The sequence below is a fragment of the Somniosus microcephalus genome, chromosome 18 (genome assembly GCF_052327205.1).
Source record: "Somniosus microcephalus isolate GS21.2 chromosome 18, FLI_Smic_1.0, whole genome shotgun sequence".
Lineage (NCBI taxonomy): Eukaryota > Metazoa > Chordata > Chondrichthyes > Squaliformes > Somniosidae > Somniosus > Somniosus microcephalus.
This window is the reverse complement of record NC_141004.1, coordinates 10,895,024-10,916,911: the sequence shown is the minus strand read 5'-3', so window position 1 is coordinate 10,916,911 and position 21,888 is coordinate 10,895,024. Positions and strand designations below refer to the sequence as shown.

Below are 21,888 nucleotides of genomic sequence, written 5' to 3'. Positions count from 1 at the left end.
AGGGGAGGAGTCTTCCTCCTGCACAGCCTATGAGGAAAGAAAGGGAATAAGACAGACAGACTTGCATTTATATCGCAACTTTCATGACCTCAAGACGTCCCAAAGCACTTTACAACCAATGAAGTGTGGTCACTGTTGTAATGTAGGAAACGCGGCAGCAAAATTGCGCACAGCAAGCTCCCACAAACAGCAGAGATAATCATCTAAAATAACAACAGAAATTGCTGGAAAAACTCAGCAGGCCAGGCAACATCCGTGGAGAGAAATTAGAGTCAACGTTTCGGGTCAAAACCCTTTATCAAGACTAAAGAGGCACAGGGAATAAAATAGATTGAGAGGCCAGGCTGGGAGAGAACAAAAGAGAAGTGAAGAGACATTAAGAGGTATTTAAAACCAGACGAGATGGTGATAGGACTAGTGGAGACAAAAGACGGCTCTAGATTAGGTGTGAAATGCGCTGGCAGAACGGGAGACAGCTGCCATGTGGGAGAGAGAACAAAAATGAAGGGGGGGGGGAAATCCAAAACAAAGGGGTGGAAAAAAAATATAAGTAAAAATGTAATAGGGGCCGAGGTTATGATCTGAAATTGTTGAACTCGATATTGAGACCGGAAGGCTGTTAAGTGCCTAATCGGAAGATGAGGTGCTGTTCCTCGAGTTTACGCTGAGCTTCCGTGGAACAATGTAAGAGGCCGAGGACGGTGAGGTCATCATCTGCTTTAGTGATGTTGGTTGAGGGATAAATATTGGCCCAGGACACTGGTGAGAACTCCCCTGCTCTTCTTCAAAATAGTGTCATGGGATCTTTTATGTCCACCTGAGAGATTAGCACCTCATTGAAAGGCGACACCTCTGACAGTGCCGCACTCCCTCGGCACTGCACTGGGAGTGTCAGCCTAGCTTTTGCGCTCAAATCTCTGGAGTGGGAATTTGAATCCACAACCTTCTGGCTCAGAGGCGAGAGAGAGTGCTACCCACTGAGCCAAAGCATCTTCAGCCCAGGAAGGGCCTTGAGGTGCCCCTAGTGAGTGGGTGCAGACCACTTCAAGTTACACTGGTGGATTAGGGCAGGCACTGCTGCTATGCCCTGACAGGCGTAGGCCGCCCCGAACCTTCCCCGTAATTTGGACAGGGTCTTGGTCTCCTGACTTTGAGTCTTAAAGCCCGCCCTGTTCAGAATTTCGGGCCTGTGGGCTTTTTAATCGCTCAATTTTCACCTCCTCCACTCCTAATGGTGTTGACTCATTCTTTCGATACGTTTCCATGGACACAGGAACCCTGTAGCACTTCACCCAAGACCTCACTCTTCTTATGTGAGCCCAGACTGAGATTGTTGGTTTGGCCACACAAGCTAAGCCCAAGTCTACATTGAGTTTGTATCAGCTGTGGCTCATTGGGCAGCACCCTCGCCTCTGAGTCAGAAGGTTGTGGGTTCAAGTCCTCACTCCAGAGAATTGAGCACAAAAATCTAGGCTGATGCTCCAGTGCAGTACTGAGGGAGTGCTGCACTGCCGGAGGTGCCGTCTTTCGGATGGGGTGTTAAACCGAGGCCCCGCCTGCTCTCTCAGGTGGACATAGAAGATCCCATGGCACTTTTTTCGAAGAAGAGCAGGCGAGTTATCCCCGGTGTCCTGGGGCCAATATTTATCCCTCAATCAACATCGCTAAAAAAGATTATTTGCTCACGATCACATTGCTGTTTGTGCGAGCTTGCTGTGCACAAATTGGCTGCCGTGTTTCCTACATTATAACAGTGACTACACTTCAAAAAAGTACTTCATTAGCTGTAAAGCGCTTTGGGACATCAGGTGGTCGTGAAAGGCGCTATAGAAATGCAAGGGGGAAAAAGTGGGTCGTGCCCCTTTTGGGGCGCTAACTTCACTGCTGGAAGCGCCCTGCCTCCCATTGGGGCGCTGCGAGTGAATATCACGGTGCTACGTGCCGCGGTACTGCAGGCCTTCCCCCCCTTATTAAAATGGAGGGGCTTAGCGCAGCGTGACCCGGGGCCCAGCTGGGCCGCCAGGGATCGGAATGCCGGCAAAAGAGCCCGGCACTCAAGAGAAGTGCCGGGCTCACGGAACGCAGCCAGAATCCCGCGGGGGAGTGGGGGGCTGCACAGGAGGCCAGGGACAGCAACGGGGGCAGGCGGCCAGCAACAAAAATGGCCGCCCGGCACCTCCCCTTTAATTTGCGCCGCCCCGGCCGCAGTTAGGCCCCCCTGACCCCGTCGGACATAGCGTCCAGCGGTAAGTCAGGGGGCGCTACCGAAGATCGCGAGCGGGGCGCTGCGCACGGCGATGACATCATCGCCGGAGGTGCAGTGTCACAGGGCGCTAACGGTTACCGCCGCCACTAACCTCCCGCTGAATTTCGCGGGAAGCGTTGGTGGCGCGCGCCCAGGCGCTATTTGCTTTGTGCCCAGTTAGCGGCCTCTTCGCAATGGGGGATCAGTAGATCACCATGGGAATCCGATCTGCTTTTGCTCTTCCTTAGTCCAGGGGCACTGATGCCAGTTGCCAGATCTCTACCTGGCTCAAGTCACCAACTCCACACAGCCCAAGGATGGAACCAACATTTACTAGACCGTGGCCATTTGTAGATCTGTTCATTTTTATTTTTAATAATACATTGGTTTATCTCCCCATCTTGGCAAGACCTCACACAAGGATGGGAGGGAGAGAAAGAGAGAGAGCAAAATGTAAACAAAGAACATAATAACAGAAGAAATAGGAGCAGGAGGCGGCCATACGGCCCCTCGCGCCTGTAAAGTCTGTGGGTTATATGGTGAATTAATACACAGACTACAAGAGTAACTTTAACAGGACTTTACTATTCGAAGGTCAGGGCGAATCTGCCCAATAAATCCTTACACAGCACTTATATACTGGTGTGGTCACTCCCGGTATTACAGTATACAGCAGCCAAGATAAAGTAGTGCAACACCTAAAATAGTTCTCTTAAAGGTGGACGGTTACATACAATAGTTCTCTTAAAGGTAGAACGGTTACATACACTACAATCCTCCCTTTTTAGCTTACAACATACTTATTCCCCATTAAACATAACATATATCCAACTTCATGTAAAAACAGTTCACAGATGTAGTCTCTGCGGAAACAGTTCACAGATTCAGTCTCTGCGGAAAACAGTTCACAGATTCAGTCTCGGTGTAGTCGGTTCACGTTGCTGGAGTGACTCATCCAATAGTCCTTCACTGGACTTAACAGCTTGAACTTCCGTCACTTCTGAACCAGCATTGTTGACTTTTAAAAGCTTGAGTACCTTGGGAAGTTTTTCTACTTCCAAACTGATTTGGCTCCGTACGGAGAGACCACGTGCGTGACCTGGTAGAGGTGATAATGGTTCAGATGGTCATCATCTTCTGCTTCGTCTTTTCCTTTTCTGCTTCTTGGAGACTCTCTGGGCTCCACTGTCAGCTGCCAGCTGCATGCACCGTTCCTCCTTCTCGTCCTCCTTTTTCCGTAGTAGCGCCACCATCTCCCGATGTTCCTTAGACTTTAGGTGATTCTTCATGGTTTCTGCACTTTGGGAGTTTTCATCACAAGCTGGGCAGAGCAGGTCATCGTAATATTCGGTGTCGTCCAACAGGTCATGGTAATATTCGGTGTCGTCCTGAGCTAGGCCAGCAAGAGGGTCTTCTATTTCCTCCATACCCAGCTGGACGTTAGCCAGCTTTTGTTCCAAATCCAGACATCTTTCCTGAAGAGACTTCTTCATGCGTTCAGTTTCATCCAGCTTTTTCTGGGCTTCCTGCAAGTCTTTTACTAATGACCTCATTCGTGATTTCAATACTTCAACTTCATTGGGAGATTGATTGATTGTATTATTCAATCCCTCTACTGGAGCAGCTGTTTCAGCATTCTGTTGTTCAACATTGACGTGAATCAGTGTACTTTTGGCATCCAAGGTTTGCTCTGCTGCCATCTTCTCAGTCTGTGTTGCAACCTCAGCTATTCCAATAACTTTTGGGAGCTCCAAATCCCTCTCCTTTGAAGATTTAGACTCATGTCCAAATTGTTCCCATTTCAGAGTCTTGTCCCTCAGCATATGAAGGAGTTGGCTGACCGTTGACTCTTCTGACCTCATCCGTTTCCCAGTAGCTGCAGGGCTGTTTATAACCTTGCCCTGGGGCTCCTTTGCTGTTTCTACTTCGCCATCATCCGCAGCCTCCACCATTCGAATTTCCACAAATGAATCGTCCGGTGATGCTGCACCCAACTTCAGTAGGAGCTCGGAATTCATGGCGACCAACTCAGCCTTTTCTGCCTGCAATCTGCTAACAAGCACCTTCAGTTGCTGAACATCTTGCTCCACCAAATTAGAGCACGCACCTTCAGAAACCGAATCAGCTTTGATTCGTTTGGCCTCCTTGCGCAGACGGTTTGTGTGCTCCTGCTCCCTTTTCTCCCTCAGCTGTTTCTGTTGTCTTTCCAGATTCTCCCACTCTGTGTCAAAGAACGTTTTCATTGCTTTTATCTCTTGCTCGAGACAGCAACTCAATTGTTCTAATTGCTGTTGTAATTTGAAATGGAGTTGAGTTCGAGCCCGGTGTTCCTCAGACTTGTGCATGTCTATAAACTGGACAGACTCAGAATTCTCTGCCAAACTATGTTGTTGTTGTTCAGTGGAATTCTGTTCTGAAACTTTGTTCTCCTTTGAAGCATCAGTATTTATGCACTCCTTCGTTTTTCCAACCTTAGTCAGCAAGTCCATTTTAGACTTGTCTTTCGCACCTGGGCTGGTCTTGTCGTCATCCGTTTCAGAGTCTGAGCTGATTGTCTTCACCGAGTTCTCACTCGTTATTGCTTTTAGGTAGTGCCATTCCATGTTTATTTCCCTGATCCACTCCCGTCCCAGAAGTGGTGGACCTCCCTCAGGTAGTACATATAAGTCCATTCCTTGGTGTTCTTTGCCCCTGTCTCTCACCTTGACTTGTATCTTTCCCATGGGGTATACTTTATGCCCCGTGTATGTCTGCAATACGATCTCGGTATCTCTCAAGGGTATATGTGAGAATAGCCGGTTGTAATCCCTTCGATTTATGACTGATAGGGCTGATCCTGTGTCCAATTCCATTTTCACTTGGACTCCGGCTACTTTTAGTGTGACCCAGATAGTTTGTAGGTCAGCTTCCTTACTCCCATTGTGAATTCTCAGACTACCCAGTTCCTGGCCGTTCGGGTCTGAATCCGAATTCTGTTCATCTGAACTCTTCTCAGCCACCTTGTGTACCTTGCTGTACTTTTCCTGCGGTGACTTTTTTCTGTTGTTGGTCTTCTTTCCTGACTGGCATACTTTAGCTATGTGACCAAGCTTGCCACATTTTCTACATTCCTGGTTTTTAAACCAGCATTGGTTCTGGTCGTGTGTTGTCTTCCCACAACGATAACATTTTGTTGTACCCGAAGTCATTTGATCCACACTGAGTACCGCTGCCTTCAGCTGCATTTCCGCAGTGCCTCTCGCGGCTGCTTCGTGTGATGCTGCAATAAGGACAGCCTTGTCAAGTGTAAGATCGTTCTCTTCAAGCAGTCGCTTTTGTGTTCCTTCCTTCGACAACCCGCACACGAACTTGTCTCTCAATGCCTCTGTCAGATTTTCCCCAAACTGGCAGTATTTCGCTAGTCTACGCAGTTCGACCAAGTATTCCGCGTTGCTTTCCTCTTTCCGTTGCGTTCTCGCATAAAATTTGAATCGTTCCGCCAACATCAGCGGTGTGGGGTTCAAATGATCCTTCAGGACAGCAACAATATCAGCGAAAGTCTGATCCGCCGGTTTAGCTGGTGATAGAAGATGCTTCAATAGCCCGTATGTCTTCGCCCCCATTGCGTTTAATAAGGTGAGAGCTTTATCATCATCTGCTATTTTATTGGCCTCACAATATATCTCGATGCGTTCTACGTACGTGGCCCAATCTTCCACCTCGGAATCGAAGTTGTTGATGTTACCATGCTTAGGCATCTTCACTATCTTTTTGAGAAACCACAACGAATTTGTTCGTTACTTTTTTTTTTCCCAAAAATGACGGTTTCCTGCGCTTGTCTTCTTCCCCGCCCACTTTCAAAATGGCGGTTTCCCGCTTCTGTCTTCTTCCCCGCCTACTGGCGGCTTCCCGCGTTTCTTCCCCTGGCAGGAGGGGTAAGCTTTCCTTCGGGCGACGACCGCTGGCTTTCGGAGTTCGCAGCCTGCGCGCCGGCTTCAGTGCGTTCCTTGTTCCCTTTTCTCGGCAGGGCAACCGGCGCTGGGGACAACCCATTGACGGCGAACAGTTCCAGCCGCTGGCTGAATCTCCTCGGTCTCCCTCGCTCGGCTCTGTCTCTCCCGCTCGCTCGGGCTCTGTCTCTCCCTCAGCGGCTTCCAATCGCGCCTCCCAGCCCTCTCGCAGTCCGGTCCTTTCCTCCCCCGGCTGCGGCTGAGTTCTCCGCAGTTTCTTATTTTTATTTCTTCCCGCGCCTTACGATCCCGGTCGCAGCGCCTCGTGGCCTCGGTAGCTGCCCGGCCTTTCGCCGGTCGCGGTCGAGCTGTCTCACGACGCTGTTGCGTCTCCCAGCCCGCTTGTAGCCCGGTCTCTCACACCGGCTACGTTCCCGCTTGTATCCCGGTCTCTCACACCGGCTGCATTCCCGCTTGTACCGCGGCTTCCGTGCCCTACGCTGCCCCAGTCTCAGCGCCTCTGGGCCCGACTTCTGTCCGGCTCCTTTCCCCCGACCGTGGTCGAGTTCACCGCCCTTATCCTCCGTTTCTTTTTATTTTCCCCCTACTCACAGTCAACGTGGCCGACTTGCTTCTCTTGGCTGATCGGCTCACTCACCGCTGTGGCAGAAGGGACAATAACAGCCTGTTGCTGATGGAAGGCTTCATGTCTGAATCCTTCCTTCTTCCTTGCTCTGCAGACTCGAGTCTTCTCTCAGCAGAACGACGAGGGCGGGTGCCTCTTCTCGACGCTCGTTAACTGCTTCGGGTGTGTCGCTGCCGCAGGGTAAGGTCGAACCCGTCGCCACTGTAAAGTCTGTGGGTTATATGGTGAATTAATACACAGACTACAAGAGTAACTTTAACAGGACTTTACTATTCGAAGGTCAGGGCGAATCTGCCCAATAAATCCTTACACAGCACTTATATACCGGTGTGGTCACTCCCGGTATTACAGTATACAGCAGCCAAGATAAAGTAGTGCAACACCTAAAATAGTTCTCTTAAAGGTGGACGGTTACATACAATAGTTCTCTTAAAGGTAGAACGGTTACATACACTACAGCGCCCACTCCGCCATTCAATGAGATCATGGCCGATCATCGACCTCAACTCCACTTTCCCGCCCGATCCCCATACGCCTTGAGGGTGGCCTTTCTTAATCACACCAAGCAAAATACCAAGCTAATTCCGTGAACATTAAAAGACAAAAAAAATTAATGAAATGTAACCGGGTACTCTCAATTTACTTCCTAACGGAAGGACAAATCTGCGTCTAAGTTGGCAGCAATTGGTAATCTCCTTCACATAGGCCACGGGATGGCGGAGGTGGGAAATGGAGAAAGTATCGCACTGGTGCAGTGGTAGGCTCTCTCCTGAGGTTGGGTTGAGGCACAGAGTTGAGGTGGAGTAGTGGGAGTTTTACTCTGTATCTGACCCATGCTAGGCCTGATATGGGAGTGTACGATGCTGGCGCTGAGTTCTTGATATAGAGAGAAGTTCTTTTCCCAGCACAGACATCCCTCACCTTGCTAAGCACAAGATTATGCATAAAAGTGTGACACCTCCCAGCACGGGACAAGAAAAATCCTAAGGAAAAACTCAAGCCTGATTGGTCTCTGGCCTGTTCACCCTCTTGACTACAGGCAAATGAAAATATTCCCATAAACAGCACACGCTTACCCCAATACCCCATAAACAGCACACGCTTACCCCAATACCCCAATAAATAGCACACGCTTACCCCAATACCCTAATAAACAGCACATGCTTACCCCAATACCCCATAAACAGCTCACGCTTACCCCAATACCCCCATAAACAGCACTCACTTATCCCAATACCCCAATAAACAGCACACGCTTACCCCAATACCCCAATAAACAGCACACGCTTACCCCAGTACCCCAATAAACAGCACACGCTTACCCCAATACCCCAATAAACAGCACACGCTTACCCCAATACCCCAATAAACAGCACACGCTTACCCCAGTACCCCATAAGCAGCACTCGCTTACACCAATACTCCATAAACAGCACACGCTTACCCCATTACCCCATAAACAGCACACGATTACCCCAATATCCCAATAAACAGCACACGCTTATACCAATACCCCAATAAACAGCACACGCTTACCCCAATACCCCATAAACAGCACACGCTTACACCAATACCCCAATAAACAGCACATGCTTACACCAATGCCCCCAATAAACAGCACACGTACTCCAATACCCCCATAAAGGGCCAACATGTTGCTTACTAGTTGAAGGAATGTTCTTCCATGACAGATTCTCAATGGCAGGATTTGAATTCTAATTTTTCTGGATTATTACTCCAGATCGACTAGAATTACCAGTCCAGTAATTTAACCACTACACTACCACACTCTGCTAGCAGGCAGCTCAATGTTAAGTGCCATCTGCAGCACGCAGCCCAATATGGACCCCAATGCCTCCACCAACACTCGATGCTCTCCCAGCCTTGTTCTTTTCAACACAAGAAGATCTTGAAATTCCCCCCGACTCGATTGAGGTTAAGACCGAGACACTAGCTCCTGATTCAGTGAGACTGCAGGTTTACGAATGGGCTTCGCCTGCGTGTGCGAGGAGAAGAATCATTTTGATGCGAGATTTAGTTTGTAGAGATAGGAGTGTCTGCTATGCTCTGTTTAAACGTTAATTAAACTGTGATGGGGATCAAAGCAGAGGGAAGGCATTACAAGCTGATCAGTATTCAACAGCTGCATGTTTTCAGGGACGAGCAGGTCCAGCAGATGGTGGATTACCAAGCGTCATCCTCACCAGTAACAGGAACTCACGGCTGGTCCATGTAACGAGATTGGCCTCCAACTGTGCACATCAGCCGTGAAAATAAAATCAAGTGTTGCCAAACGTATTTTGGGAACAGAGGTCAAACCTAAGAAAGAGGGAAAGAAAGAAAGAAAGAGGGAAAGAAAGAAAGAAAGAAAGAGGGAAAGAAAGAAAGAGGGAAAGAAAGAAAGAAAGAAAGAGGGAAAGAGATAAAGAAAGAAAGAGAGGGAAAGAAAGAACAAAAGCAAGAAAGAAAGACTTGTATTTCTATAGCGCCTTTCACGATCTCAGGGTGTCCCAAAGCACTTTATAGCCAATGAGATCAGTGAGGCGGATTGATTGGAGGAGCCATGCTCCTTATATTTCGTCATCTGTGTTAAAAATGGCCACTCATCCAATCAAGGCCCCCTGGCGAGTGGGTCAATAACCAGAGGTCAAAGATTCAAAATCGTTGGCAAAAGATCTCGAGGGGAGATGAGGAGACATTTTTTCACTCAGAGAGTTGTCGGGATCGGGAACGCTCGACCTGAGAAGCTGGTGGAAGCTGATTCCATCAATAATGTTAAAGGGGAGTTGGACGGGTTCTGGAGGATGAGGAACTGACAGGGTTACAAACATAAAGCGGGGGTGCGGGACTCGGCACAACTGCTCTTTCAAAGAGCCGGCACAGGCACGACGGGCCGAATGGCCTCCTGTGCTGTAAGTTTCTGTCATTCTATGAATCTATGAAGGGGTACGGATGAAAGGAGGGTAAATGGAGTGGAGTTAAAGATCAGCCATGATTTCATTGAATGGGGAACGGGCTCGAGGGGCTGAACGGCCTCCTCCTGTTCTGACATATCTTAACATTTCAGGTCATCGGCCTGAAACGTTGACTCTGTTTCTCTCTCCACAGACGCTGCCTGACCTGCTGAGTATTTCCAGCAGTTTTTGTTTCTATTCCCACCTTACCTTCCTGACCCTCTACCTACCTCCCAGTTCAGTGTATGCTCAGTACTGAGATGTATCTTGTGACTTTAGCACCATTATAGGAACATAAGCTGCTGCTGATAATATGGAGATGTAACTTTGGGGTGAAAATCCTGCTACACTGTCCGGGAGCGAGTGATTTCACCCTTCCAGTCTTGTCCTTCTGTCAATGCAAAATATGAAAATTTAGCGACATTCGCTTCTGGCTCGTACCAAGAAGCGAGACGGCAGAACTTTGACTCCTTTGTCCCTAGGTTCCCGTTTTAGTTTTTGGCCTGTAAATGGCACTGAGTGATCCAACCCTTCACCTTTAGTCTACAGGTGAGATTGAGAATTATTTCAGTAACAGCTCCTCTATATATTATGGGGGAAAAATTCAGTATCACCCCGTTTGGGGCGCCATTATCGGCCGTGCGCAAAGTTTAGCGCCTGGCGCTAATTATCACCTCCGACGGCAAATTTGGCTTTTATCGCCCCTGGAGGTGATTGGAGCGCTATATCAGGCGCTTCACACCTGTCTTAAGGCGCAAAGGCCGAGGAGCGAGGCGCTACCTCAGAGCGCTGGCGAAGCAAGGAAGGGCAAATCAAAATGAACCTGCAAGTGCTGCTCAGTACTCAAAACTCCTTCACACAGCGTTGAATCTCTCCAGAAGTCTCTCTCTCTCTCTCAGAATGCGTGGTGCAAAAATGTCACCGACAAAAAAAGGCAGGAAGTGGTCGCCTTTAAATAGCGCTCCCCTAGTCCCTTTCTGACAGCATAACGCTCCCCTCAACCTGTCATTGCTAGCGGCAGGCGGTAAGGCGGGGGCGCCACTCAATATCCGGTCCGGGGCGTTGCACACTCGACTGACGTCACGATCTGCCGGCGCAGGAGATCGTGGCGGTAGTGTTTAGCGCCGCCGCAAAATGTCTAGTTAATTTCGCGAGCGGCGCAAACATCGCCGCGCCCGGGCACTAGTTGCTTTGCGCCCCATTAGCGCCCTCTTAAGGCGCTAACGGGAGGCGCAAACAACTCAATTTTTCCCCGTTACTCTGTAAATGGTTCCAATTATTTTGCAGAAAATCAGATCACCCAATTAAATTTAGGCAATAACGTAGTTGGCACAGTGGAATTCTACACACTGAAGCTTAAAGCGGAAACCTGATTCTAATGCACTTTGAAATGAAAGCTTGCACTGCCGCATCTGTCTGTTGACCACGATCACTGGCTCTGTGTGTCCGGGCGGTTCAGTGGGTAGCTGCACTGAGTCAAGCAGGCTGGGAAGGTGCCAGTTTTTATACCTGGCCCGTGTGGTGTTCGCTGGGTCTCAGATAAGATAGTCATAGGTGTACAACGATTAGCCTAATTAGCCGAACTAACTTAGTTACGTAGAATGTACGGCACAGAGACAGGCCATTTGGCCCAACTGGTCTGTGCCGGTGTTTATGCTCCACACCAGCCTCCTCCCACCCCCTCTTCATCTCGCCCCATCAGCATAACCTTCTATTCCCTTCTCCCTCGTGTACTTATCCAGCTTCCCCTTAAAGGCATCCATGCTACGCGGCTCAACTGCTCCGTGTGGTAGCGAGTTCCACATTCTAGTTCGTCAGCTGGGAACCAAGGAGTCCTGCCTGCATTACAGGCTAACGTTTGTGAATTTGCAGTTCTGGTTATCGGATTTTTGTACCGGGACCACTTCTTGGAAATTCGGGTGGGAGGGTGAGGGGGTGGGGGGGGGAATGGAGGGTGGGTAGTTCAAACATTAACCTCCTTGTCCAAATTGCAGGATTTGTGCTCCCAGTGCTGAAGCTCTACGATGGGGGCCCAATTTTGGAAAATCTACATCATCCTATCAGTATTGAGGAAATGCCAGCTATTCAGTGGTATGGTACCCCAGTGGTTCTCTTACTGCCCCCGGTAACGTGGAGGTTACATTTTCTCTCCCCACACGCACCCTCCAGGAAAAGACAGCAGATTAACAATGGATGGGGAATAAGCCAACAGCTAAACTTGCATTTATATAACGCCTTTCACGTCCTCAGGATGTCCCAGAGTGCTTTGCAGCCACTGATTTGTAGTCGCCGTCGGGAAACACAGCAGTCAATTTCTGCACAGCAAGGTCCCACAAGCAGTAGTGATATGATTTTGTCTGATAACGCCCCTGTGAAGCGTCTTGGGATGATTTACTCCCTTACAGACGCTATATAAATGCAAATTGTTGTTGTGAGTTCAAATGCCAGCATGGCAAGTTGGGAATTTGAATTAAATAAATCTGGTAACAGAAAAAAGAACCACAAAAGCTCCCGGATCGAGGTAAAAACCCAGCAGGTTCACTAATGCCCTTCAGAGACAAGACGCCTCTCACCCCTACACTTGACTCCAGTCCCACGATATGCGGTTGACTGATAATTCCTTCCGATGTGTTGCTAACAAGTGGCAACTGGTTCATAAATAAAGAATTACTGCTGTGGGAGCACCATCGGCACCGGGACTGGACAATAAATGCGGCCTTGCCAGCCTCGCCCAAATCCCAAGATCAAGCAAATAAGAAAAGATTGGCAAGATATTGGCAAGATACCCCTCGCCCCGTCCAACAGGTTAGCGAGTTCGGACTTCAGAATAATGAGAAACTACATCAGACACACGGGTTCTATCTTTAACCTTTTATTGTTCCTAAGACAGATTCAAAACCCCAACCACTATTCCAGCAGTCCACCAATCTGTCTTAGGCAGTCCCTGGGAACCGAGGATGACTTGCTTCCACATTAAAAATGAGTTCTCAGGTGACTGATGAGTCCAATGCGGGACCTAAAGTCTCTGTCACAGGTGGGGCAGACGGTGGTTGAAGGGGCGGGTGGGTGGGGTGCTTGGGTTGACGTGCGCTCCTTGCGCTGCCTGCGCTTGACTTCCGCTTGCTCCAGGCGAAGAGACTCGAGGTGTTCGGCGCCTTCCCAGATGCTTCTCCTCCACTTTGTGCGGTCTTGGGCCAGGGATTCCCAGGTATCGGTGGGGATGTTACACTTTTTCAAGGAGGCTTTGAGGGTGTCCTTGAAGCATTTCCTCTGCCCACCTGGGGCTCTCTTGCCATGCCGGAGCTCCGAGTAGAGCACTTGTTTTGGGAGTCTCGTATCGGGCATGCGGACAATGTGACCCGTCCATCGGAGCTGATCGAGCGTGGTCAGAGCTTCGATGCTGGGGATGTTGGCCTGAGAAAGAACACTGACGTTGGTGTGCCTAGTCTGTCTAGTCCTGTTAGAATTTTATAAGTTTCAATGAGCGATATATCGAAATTAAAAATTAAGAATTAAGGGTCTGTGTATGTCTACAATAGATACGGAGGAGGAAGGCCATTTGCTCGAGGGAAAAACCCCACAGCTCCCCCATCACAATATGCAATGGTTTCTTAAATGATTCCAGCATTTTTTGCCTTCACTACACCATCAACTGGTTGGCGTGTGTCCAGCATGGATAGTGTTGAATTAGCTGAGGGAGGGGTTAAAAGAGATCAAGGGCTATTAGTAAGCTTCTCAGTCACTGATGAGCGGCACTCAACAAATCTGAATGCAGAACCATTATCGGCAAAACAGTACGGAATAAATATAGAGGAAGTAACACTTACACAGATGTAGATGTACCTTGAGTACCATACCAGGTTGGTCACTGTTATAAACAAACACAATCCAAAACCTTTAACACCCAAATTACCGCTAGCCCACCCCCCACACCCCTGCCTCTCCCACCCACCGCCACCCTCCCCCCCCACCCCCCAACCTCCTCCTGCCCAGGAAAAGACAACAGGCCAACAATGAATGGGGAATAAGCCACCAACTAAAGAAAAAGAACTTGCATTTCTATAGCGCCTTTCTCGACATCGGGATGTCCAAAAGCGCTTTACAGCCAATGAAGTACTTTTTGAAGTGGAGTCACTGCTGTAATGCATAAAACGCAGCAGCCGATTTGCGCACAGCAAGCTCCCACAAACAACAATGTGATAATGACCAGATAATCTGTTTTTTAGCGATATTGGTTGAGGGATAAATATTGGACCAGGACACCGGGGATAACACCCCTGCTCTTCTTCAACATAGCAGACGGGACCTTGGTTTAACGTCACAGCTGAAAGACGGCACCTCCTACAGTGCAGCACTCCCTCAGTACTGCCCCTCTGACAGTGCAGCGCTCCCTCAGTACTGCCCCTCCGACAGTGCAGCACTCCCTCAGCACTGCCCCTCCGACAGTGCAGCACTCCCTCAGCACTGCCCCTCCGACAGTGCAGCACTCCCTCAGCACTGCCCCTCCGACAGTGCAGCGCTCCCTCAGTACTGCCCCTCCGACAGTGCAGCACTCCCTCAGCACTGCCCCTCCAACAGTGCAGCACTCCCTCAGCACTGCCCCTCCGACAGTGCAGCACTCCCTCAGCACTGCCCCTCCGACAGTGCAGCGCTCCCTCAGCACTGCCCCTCCAACAGTGCAGCACTCCCTCAGCACTGCCCCTCCGACAGTGCAGCACTCCCTCAGCACTGGCACTGGACTGTTAACTGGGATTTTTGTGCTAAAGCCTCTGGAAAAGCTGTATCAAAAAAGCCTCTTACTGTTGGTGCTGGAGGTCCTCACGGAATAGCAGCAGACGTGAAGGAGAGTTGCTTTGTATGAATCTCTCTGTGCCAAGCTCTGCCCGAGGGCTTGTCTGATGTCAGCACAAAGAGCAATTGTCGATTGTGCAGATAATGGTTGCTACTAAAGGACTCTCGATCTCAGCCTCAGTAATTCAGTCAGATGCATCTTCCTCAGGAGAACAAGTTTACAGAGAGATCACTATCGCATTTCCCACAGAAACCTCACCGCCCCCTCTCACACCGCCCCCACAGTTGCTCTCAGGGAGTGGAAGATCATGCTGGTGATAGTAAATAGATGATGCTATTGTCAGAGAAAAATGGACAATAGTCTTAAAGACAAGGGAGGGAAAAGAACATCATTGGCTGTAGCTGCTTAAAGGGGCACAGTCGTCCTGGATGGATCTATTAATTTCCGATCCCTGTACGTATATAAGGAAATTGGAACACGTTTGTGGGTAGGGGGTTAGTTAAAGTCTAGTGATGCATCATGGCTAAGAGCGGTCTCCAGGAGTTTGCTTGGTTGCAGTAGGGAGTCATGGAGGGGTTTACCAGAGGTTTTATTCCGGAAGTTAGCTGCTGGGTTTTGCCTCCCCCTGGAGTCGGTGTTACCGGCGGTTGGGGAGGGCCTGGCTTTCTCTCATCTAGGGATACCTAGAAGTTACGTCACGAAAACAGACCGTTCGGCCCAGCCACTCCGTGTCGGTGTTTACCCTCCGCGCGAGCAAGTAGGCCTCATCACATTCACCCGCCTTGTTTCCAGACCCCTTTAACCCCTTTTCCATCATAGAAACATAGAAGATAGGAGCAGGAGTAGGCCATTCGGCCCCTCGAGCCTGCTCCGCCATTTAATGAGATCATGGCTGATCATCCAAATTCAGTACCCTGTCCCTGCTTTCTCCCCATATTCCTTGATCCCTTTAGCCTTAAGAAATATATCTAACTCCTTCTTGAATATATTTAATGAATTGGCCTCAACTGCCCTGTGTGTCAGAGAATTCCACAGGTTCACCACTCTCTGGGTGAAGAAATTCCTCCTCATCTCAGTCCTAAATGGCTTACCCCTTATCCTTAGACTGTGACCCCTGGTTCTGGACTCCCCCGCCATTGGGAACATCCTTTCTGCATCTAGTCTGTCTAGTCCTGTTAGAATTTTATAAGTTTCAATGAGATCCCCTCTCATTCTTCTAAACTCTAGCGAATATAAGCCTAATCGACCCAATCTCTCCTCATATGTCATTCCTGCCATCCCAGGTATCAGTCTGGTGAATCTTCGCTGCACTCCCTCCATGGCAAGAACATCCTTCCTCAGATAAGGCGACCAAAACTGCACACATCCACCTGTCCAAACTAAAATTATGTATAAAATTACGAGGGGCCTAGATAGAATGGACAGGAAGGACCTATTTCCCGTAGCAGAGAGGTCAATAACCAGGGGGCACAGATTTAAAGTAATTGGTAGAAAGATTAGAGGGGAGTTGAGGAGAACATTTTTCACCCAGAGGGTGGTGGGGGTCTGGAACTCACTGCCTGAAAGGGTGGTAGAGGTAGAAACCCTCATCACATTTAATAAGTACTTGGATATGCACTTGAAGAGCCGTAACCTGCAGGGCTACGGACCAAGAGCTGGCGAGTGGGATTAGGCTGGATAGCTCTTTTTCAGCCGGCACAGACACGATGGGCCGAATGGCCTCCCTCTGTGCTGTAAATTTCTATGGTTCTATGATTCTTTCTACGATTCTACGACATAGTCTCTGCCTCAACCGCTAACACTAGAAGTGAATTCCACAGCCTCACAACGCTCTGTGAAGAGGTTTCTCTTGGTCTTCGCTCTGAATCTCTCGATGGGAGAGTTGGGTTTATTCCTGGAGGTTCCGTCACGTGACCTCCCGCCTCGAACCGGCCCCGCCCTCACACTCCCGCCATTGGTCCATCCTCCAGTTGCCACTGCCTTCCCGCGGCCAATTAGAAAGGGTACACTTATGAGGAAAGGTTGAGTAGGTTGGGCCTCTACTCATTGGAATTCAGAAGAATGAGAGGCGATCTTATCGAAACATATAAGATTGTGAGGAGGCTTGATCGGGTGGATGCGGGGAGGATGTTTCCACTGATGGGTGAGACTAGAACTAGGGGGCATAATCTTAGAATAAGGGGCTGCCCTTTCAAAACTGAGATGAGGAGAAACTTCTTCACTCAGAGGGTAGTAAATCTATGGAATTTGCTACCCCAGAGAGCTGTGGAAGCTGCAACATTAAATAAATTTTAAAAGGAAATAGACAGTTTCCTAGCTGATAAGGGAATTAGGGGTTACGGGGAGAGGGCAGGGAAGTAGACGTGAGTCTAGGTTCGGATCAGCCATGATCCTATTGAATGGCGGAGCAGGCCCGAGGGGCCGTATGGCCTACTCCTGCTCCTACTTCTTATGTTCTTATGTACAGGCTCTTTGTTACGCGATTGGATTGATCTTGACTGTTAGTGAAACAACCTGTTTTTCCCCCATCCCCGATATTTTTACATCTAATAAATGAAAATGTTCAAAGAAAATAAAAAGTACATTATTTTGTTTATTGCCCCCGATGATTTTTCTCCTGGGTGTTGCTGGCAGCTGCGTCCTAAAGATTGATCTTCAATTCCTGGAGACTCCAGGGCAACCCTGGAGGGTTGGTGACCCTACTCTGTGGCCCTTTGTTCTGGACCCAAGTTAATCATATCCCAAAGGAGGAGTTGGGGTGGCCCAGTACTTAACATGGCCTCGATCGCTAACTGTAAAGGACTAGCTACATTCAGAAACTCGCCCTGAACCATTGGGGTTGACCTCGCCCAGGGCAGAAGCAACAGTGCTATACCTGGAATAGAGAAAGAAAAATTAGCCATGGCTTCTGCCCTTTGATCACTCTCCAGTAATCCCTCACTGAAAGTCAAACGAGAACAGCCACTCACGATCGAGACTCACGCACAGATACTGACCCTTGGACATGGTTGGGGGGGTTTGTCCAACAATAGAGCCATACCCCATTGGGACAGTCAATGCCATCAGGTGAAGAGAGGGTGGGAAGAGAGGATGTCTCCACCTTCAGCTGCCGAGGCCCTAAGCTCTAGAACTCCCTCGCTAAACCTCTCTGCCTCTCTCTCTCCTCCTTTAAGTTGCTCCTTAAAACCTACCTCTTTGACTAAAGCTTTTGGTCACCTGCCCTAATATCTCTTCGTATGTCAAATTTTGGCTGATAACGCTCCTGTGAAGCGCCTTAGAACGTTTTGTTAAAGGCGCTATATAAATGCAAGCTGTTGTTGTTGATATCGGGGACAAAAATTTAAAGAACCGGAGACCACAAAGGCCCTGAATTCTGGCAGAAGTGCGGCGAAATCCCAATTTACTTGCGGAAGCAGGGTTTCCATCGCGTTTAGAATCAGAACGATATGGCACAGAAAGAGGCCATTCGGTCCATCGCGCTGGTGCCGGCTCTTTGACACTTCCGGCGAGGTTACGGCGGTGCAGGGCTAGAAAGTCTGAAGAAATTCAGGGCCAAAAGCCTTAAAGGTAAAGAGAATTACCAAAAGAATTTCAGTATTTGAAAAATTCATTGGCAGTTTAGGGGGCGGGGGGGGAAATGGAGTTGAGGAAAATGCCTTTTGACTGATCTCAGTGAAGCGTGTGCACACAGACACAGAGCTTTCGAGACACCTACAGAGTGCTTCCACACTGAAACCATTTTCAAAAGACGAGTCGTAAATTGGTAAGTGCGGGGGGTTGCTGTCAGAGGTCAGTTAGCAAGCGACACGGACTCGGACCCGGAGCCCGACCAGGACTCGGACCCGGAGCCGGACCAGGACTCGGACCCGGAGCAGGACCAGGACTCGGACCCGGAGCAGGACCCGGACCCGGAGCCGGACCAGGACTCGGACCCGGAGCCGGACCAGGAATCAGACCCGGACCCGGACCAGGAGCCGGACTCAGACCCGGACCAGGAGCCGGACTCAGACCCGGAGCCGGACCAGGACCCGGAGCTGGACCCGGAGCTGGATCTGGAGCTGGATCCAGACCAGGACCCGGAGCCGGACCCGGACCAGGACCATGACCCGGAGCCGGACCCGGAGCCGGAGCTGTATTAAAGCAACAGTTCCTAACAACGCAAAATCCCGAAATATCAGAAACCATAAATGATGACGAGAACCAATGGCAAGGACAGCAGCTATCGTAATTTAATCCTTTTGATTTAGCATCCCAGCAAAACCATCAGGCATCTCCTCAGCATGTGAACAAGGCATAAGGAAGGGATTAGAGACCAGACATCATAACAGCAGGGAAAAAGACAGAATTGCATTTCTATAGCGCCTTTCATGACCACCGGCTGTCCCAAAGCGCTTTACAGCCAATGAAGTACTTTTGAAGTGTAGTCAGTTGTAATGAAGGAAATGTGGCAGCCAATTTGTGCACAGCAAGCTCCCATAAACAGCAATGCGACAATGACCAGACCATCTGTCTTTTTGTGATGTTGATTGAGGGATAAATATTGGCCCCAGGACACCAGGGAGAACTCCCCTGCGCCTTTTCAAAATAGTGCCATGGGATCTTTTACTTCCAAGTTACAGGCTGGAATCTAATCGAGGGGTTGGGGAGGTTTATATATAGAATAACGGATACTCAGGAGTGAGTTACAGGCTGGAATCTAATCGAGGGGTTTGGGGGTTTATAGATAGACTAACAGATACCCGGGAGTGAGTTACAGGCTGGAATCTAATCGAGGGGTTTGGGGGGTTTATATATAGAATAACGGATACCCGGGAGTGAGTTACAGGCTGGAATTTAATCGAGGGGTTTGGGGGTTTATATATAGAATAACGGATACCCGGGAGTGAGTTACAAGCTGGAATCTAATTGAGGGGTTCGGGTGGTTTTATATAGAATAACAGATACCCGGGAGTGAGTTACAGGCTGGAATCTAATCGAGGGGTTCAGGGGGCTTATATATAGAACAACAGATACCCGAGAGTGAGTTACAGGCTGGAATCTGCTGCCCTTGTCCTTCTAGGTGGAAGAGGTCGCGGGTTTGGGAGGTGCTGCCGAAGAAGCCTTGGCGAGTTGCAGCAGTGCATCTTGTAGATGGTACATACTGCAGCCACGGTACGCCGGTGGTGAAGGGAGTCAGTGTTTAAGGTGGTGGATGGGCTGCCAATCAAGCAGGCTGCTTTGTCCTGGATGGTGTCGAGCTTCTTAAGTGTTGTTGGAGCTGCACTCATCCAGGCAAGTGGAGAGTATTCCATCACACTCCTTACTTGTGCCTTGTAGGGGGTGGAGAGACTTTGGGGAGTCAGGAGCTACTGTGTAAATGGGGTCAAGAGACAATTAGAATATGTTTCTGGGTTAAAAAGGGACTGAGAGAAATGATGCGAAAGTGGATTGCTCTATTAAAATGCTCTCTTCCTTTCTCTCGTAGCTATGGTGACATGGTACCGAAGACAATCGCCGGGAAGATCTTTGGCTCCATCTGCTCCTTGAGCGGCGTGCTGGTAATTGCTTTACCTGTCCCGGTCATCGTCTCCAACTTCAGCAGAATCTACCATCAGAACCAGAGAGCAGACAAACGCCGGGCACAAAAGGTACAACCCGCCATCCAGTTACCGCGCTTCTGATTCACCACAGGCTTAAAAAACATGGAGCGACCAAATTAAAACTCACAGCGCAGAAATTCGACTTCCCGCCCCCCACCGCACCCCCCCCAACCCACCCACCGCTGAAATAGGCGCCAAGGTGGATAGAGCAGCCGTTCCTCCCCTCGCTCGCTGATGAATCAAATCCAAGCCAGAAACTGGCTGGCCGACTGCCCGCTATCTGGGCAAGTCTCTCACTTAAGTGCCACCAGCGATCTGCAGGCGCCAAACGGTTAGGACAGCAGAACAGGAGGAAGCCATTCAGCCCCTCGGGCCTGTTCCGCCATTTAATCAGATCAAGGCTGAGGGATGGCCTGATAGAGGTCTTTAAGATCATGACAGGGTTCGATAGGGTAAAGACGCAGAGAAGGTGTTCCCACCTGCGGGTGAGACCAAAACTAGAGGCCTTAATTATAAGATAGTCACTAATAAATCCAATGGGGAATTCAGGAGAAACTTTCTTTACCCAGAGAGTGGTGAGAATGTGGAACTCGTTACCACAGGGAGTGGTTGAGGCGAATAGTACAGATACATTTAAGGGGAAGCTGGATAAACACATGAGGGAGAAAGGGATAGAAGGATATGCAGATAGGGTGAGATGAAGAGGGGTGGGAGGAGGCTCGCGTGGAGCATAAACGCCGGCACGGACCAGTTGGGCCGAATGGCCTCTTTCTGAGCTGTAACTACTTTGTGACTTTGTTTGTAAGATCATGGCTGATCTGTGTCTTAACTCCATCTAACCGCCGAGGTTCCGTAACCCTTTGTCAGGGGGGCTGCGGGACTTCGGCCCGCTCTCACATGGAGCCGGCAGTCCGGTCGGTGTTCGGGAGGGGAGGAGGCGGGAGGAGAGGGGGAAGGCAATGCTCGTGGGCGGGGGTCCTTAAACGGGTGGATTATTTTGGTGGGCCCAGGAAGAGCACGCCTGCATCTATCTGAACCCACAAAAAAAGCACCTCAAAATTTCCTGGGCCGTTTTCCAAGCGTCCTCCAACGGTCCCCTTAAGGCGAAGGACCCCAATTTGTATGTTTCTGCCACTTAGGCCTGTTTTAGGCAGGCGAGCTGATCGCCCATTTATCGGCCCGCCTGCATATTGTATCAGGCAGACCTTGGGTGTCAAGAGGAGGCCAAGGACTCCCTACCCCCAACGAATTGTGTTTTTTTTAGCATTTTCTTTGAACACTTTCCTTTATTGGTCATAAAAATATTGGAGATTGGGCGGGGGGGGGGTGGAGAAAGCTGTTTGACTGGGTGGGTGGGAGGGCTGGAGGCGGGAGGTCAGGTGATGAAACCTCCCAGAATACATTCAAACAGTGTTGGCAACCCAGACAAAGACTGATGTGATCCGGTGACTTGTTGAAAACTATCGCTGTTGTAAAAATTACCCGTCACTAAGTCCTCTCAGTGTGGGGCAGCTGTCTAGGAGTCTTTTTTTCCCCCAGGCACTCCCTTTATACTGTGACAAACAGCCTCAGAAGGCTGCTGTTCTAGCGAGCTGGTGCGACATATATACAGGACTAACAACAATTGTATAACAAGTTGCATAACTATCAGGAAAGATTGAACAGGCTGGGGGCTCTTTTCTCTAGAAAAGAGAAGGCTGAGGGGTGACCTGATAGTGGTCTTTAAAATTATGAAGGGGTTTG

General features: G+C 49.5%; 1 protein-coding gene across 1 annotated transcript in view; it reads left to right on the top strand.

Annotated features, from left to right (window-relative positions):
- The window catches only part of kcnd3 (potassium voltage-gated channel, Shal-related subfamily, member 3), a 522,235-nt gene that overhangs the window by 452,518 nt on the left and 47,829 nt on the right, over positions 1–21,888 (top strand). The window contains exon 2 of the mRNA XM_086011046.1: positions 20,031–20,193. Within this exon, the coding sequence (XP_085867172.1) occupies positions 20,031–20,193 (163 nt within the window). The remainder of the gene's footprint in view (positions 1–20,030; positions 20,194–21,888) is intronic.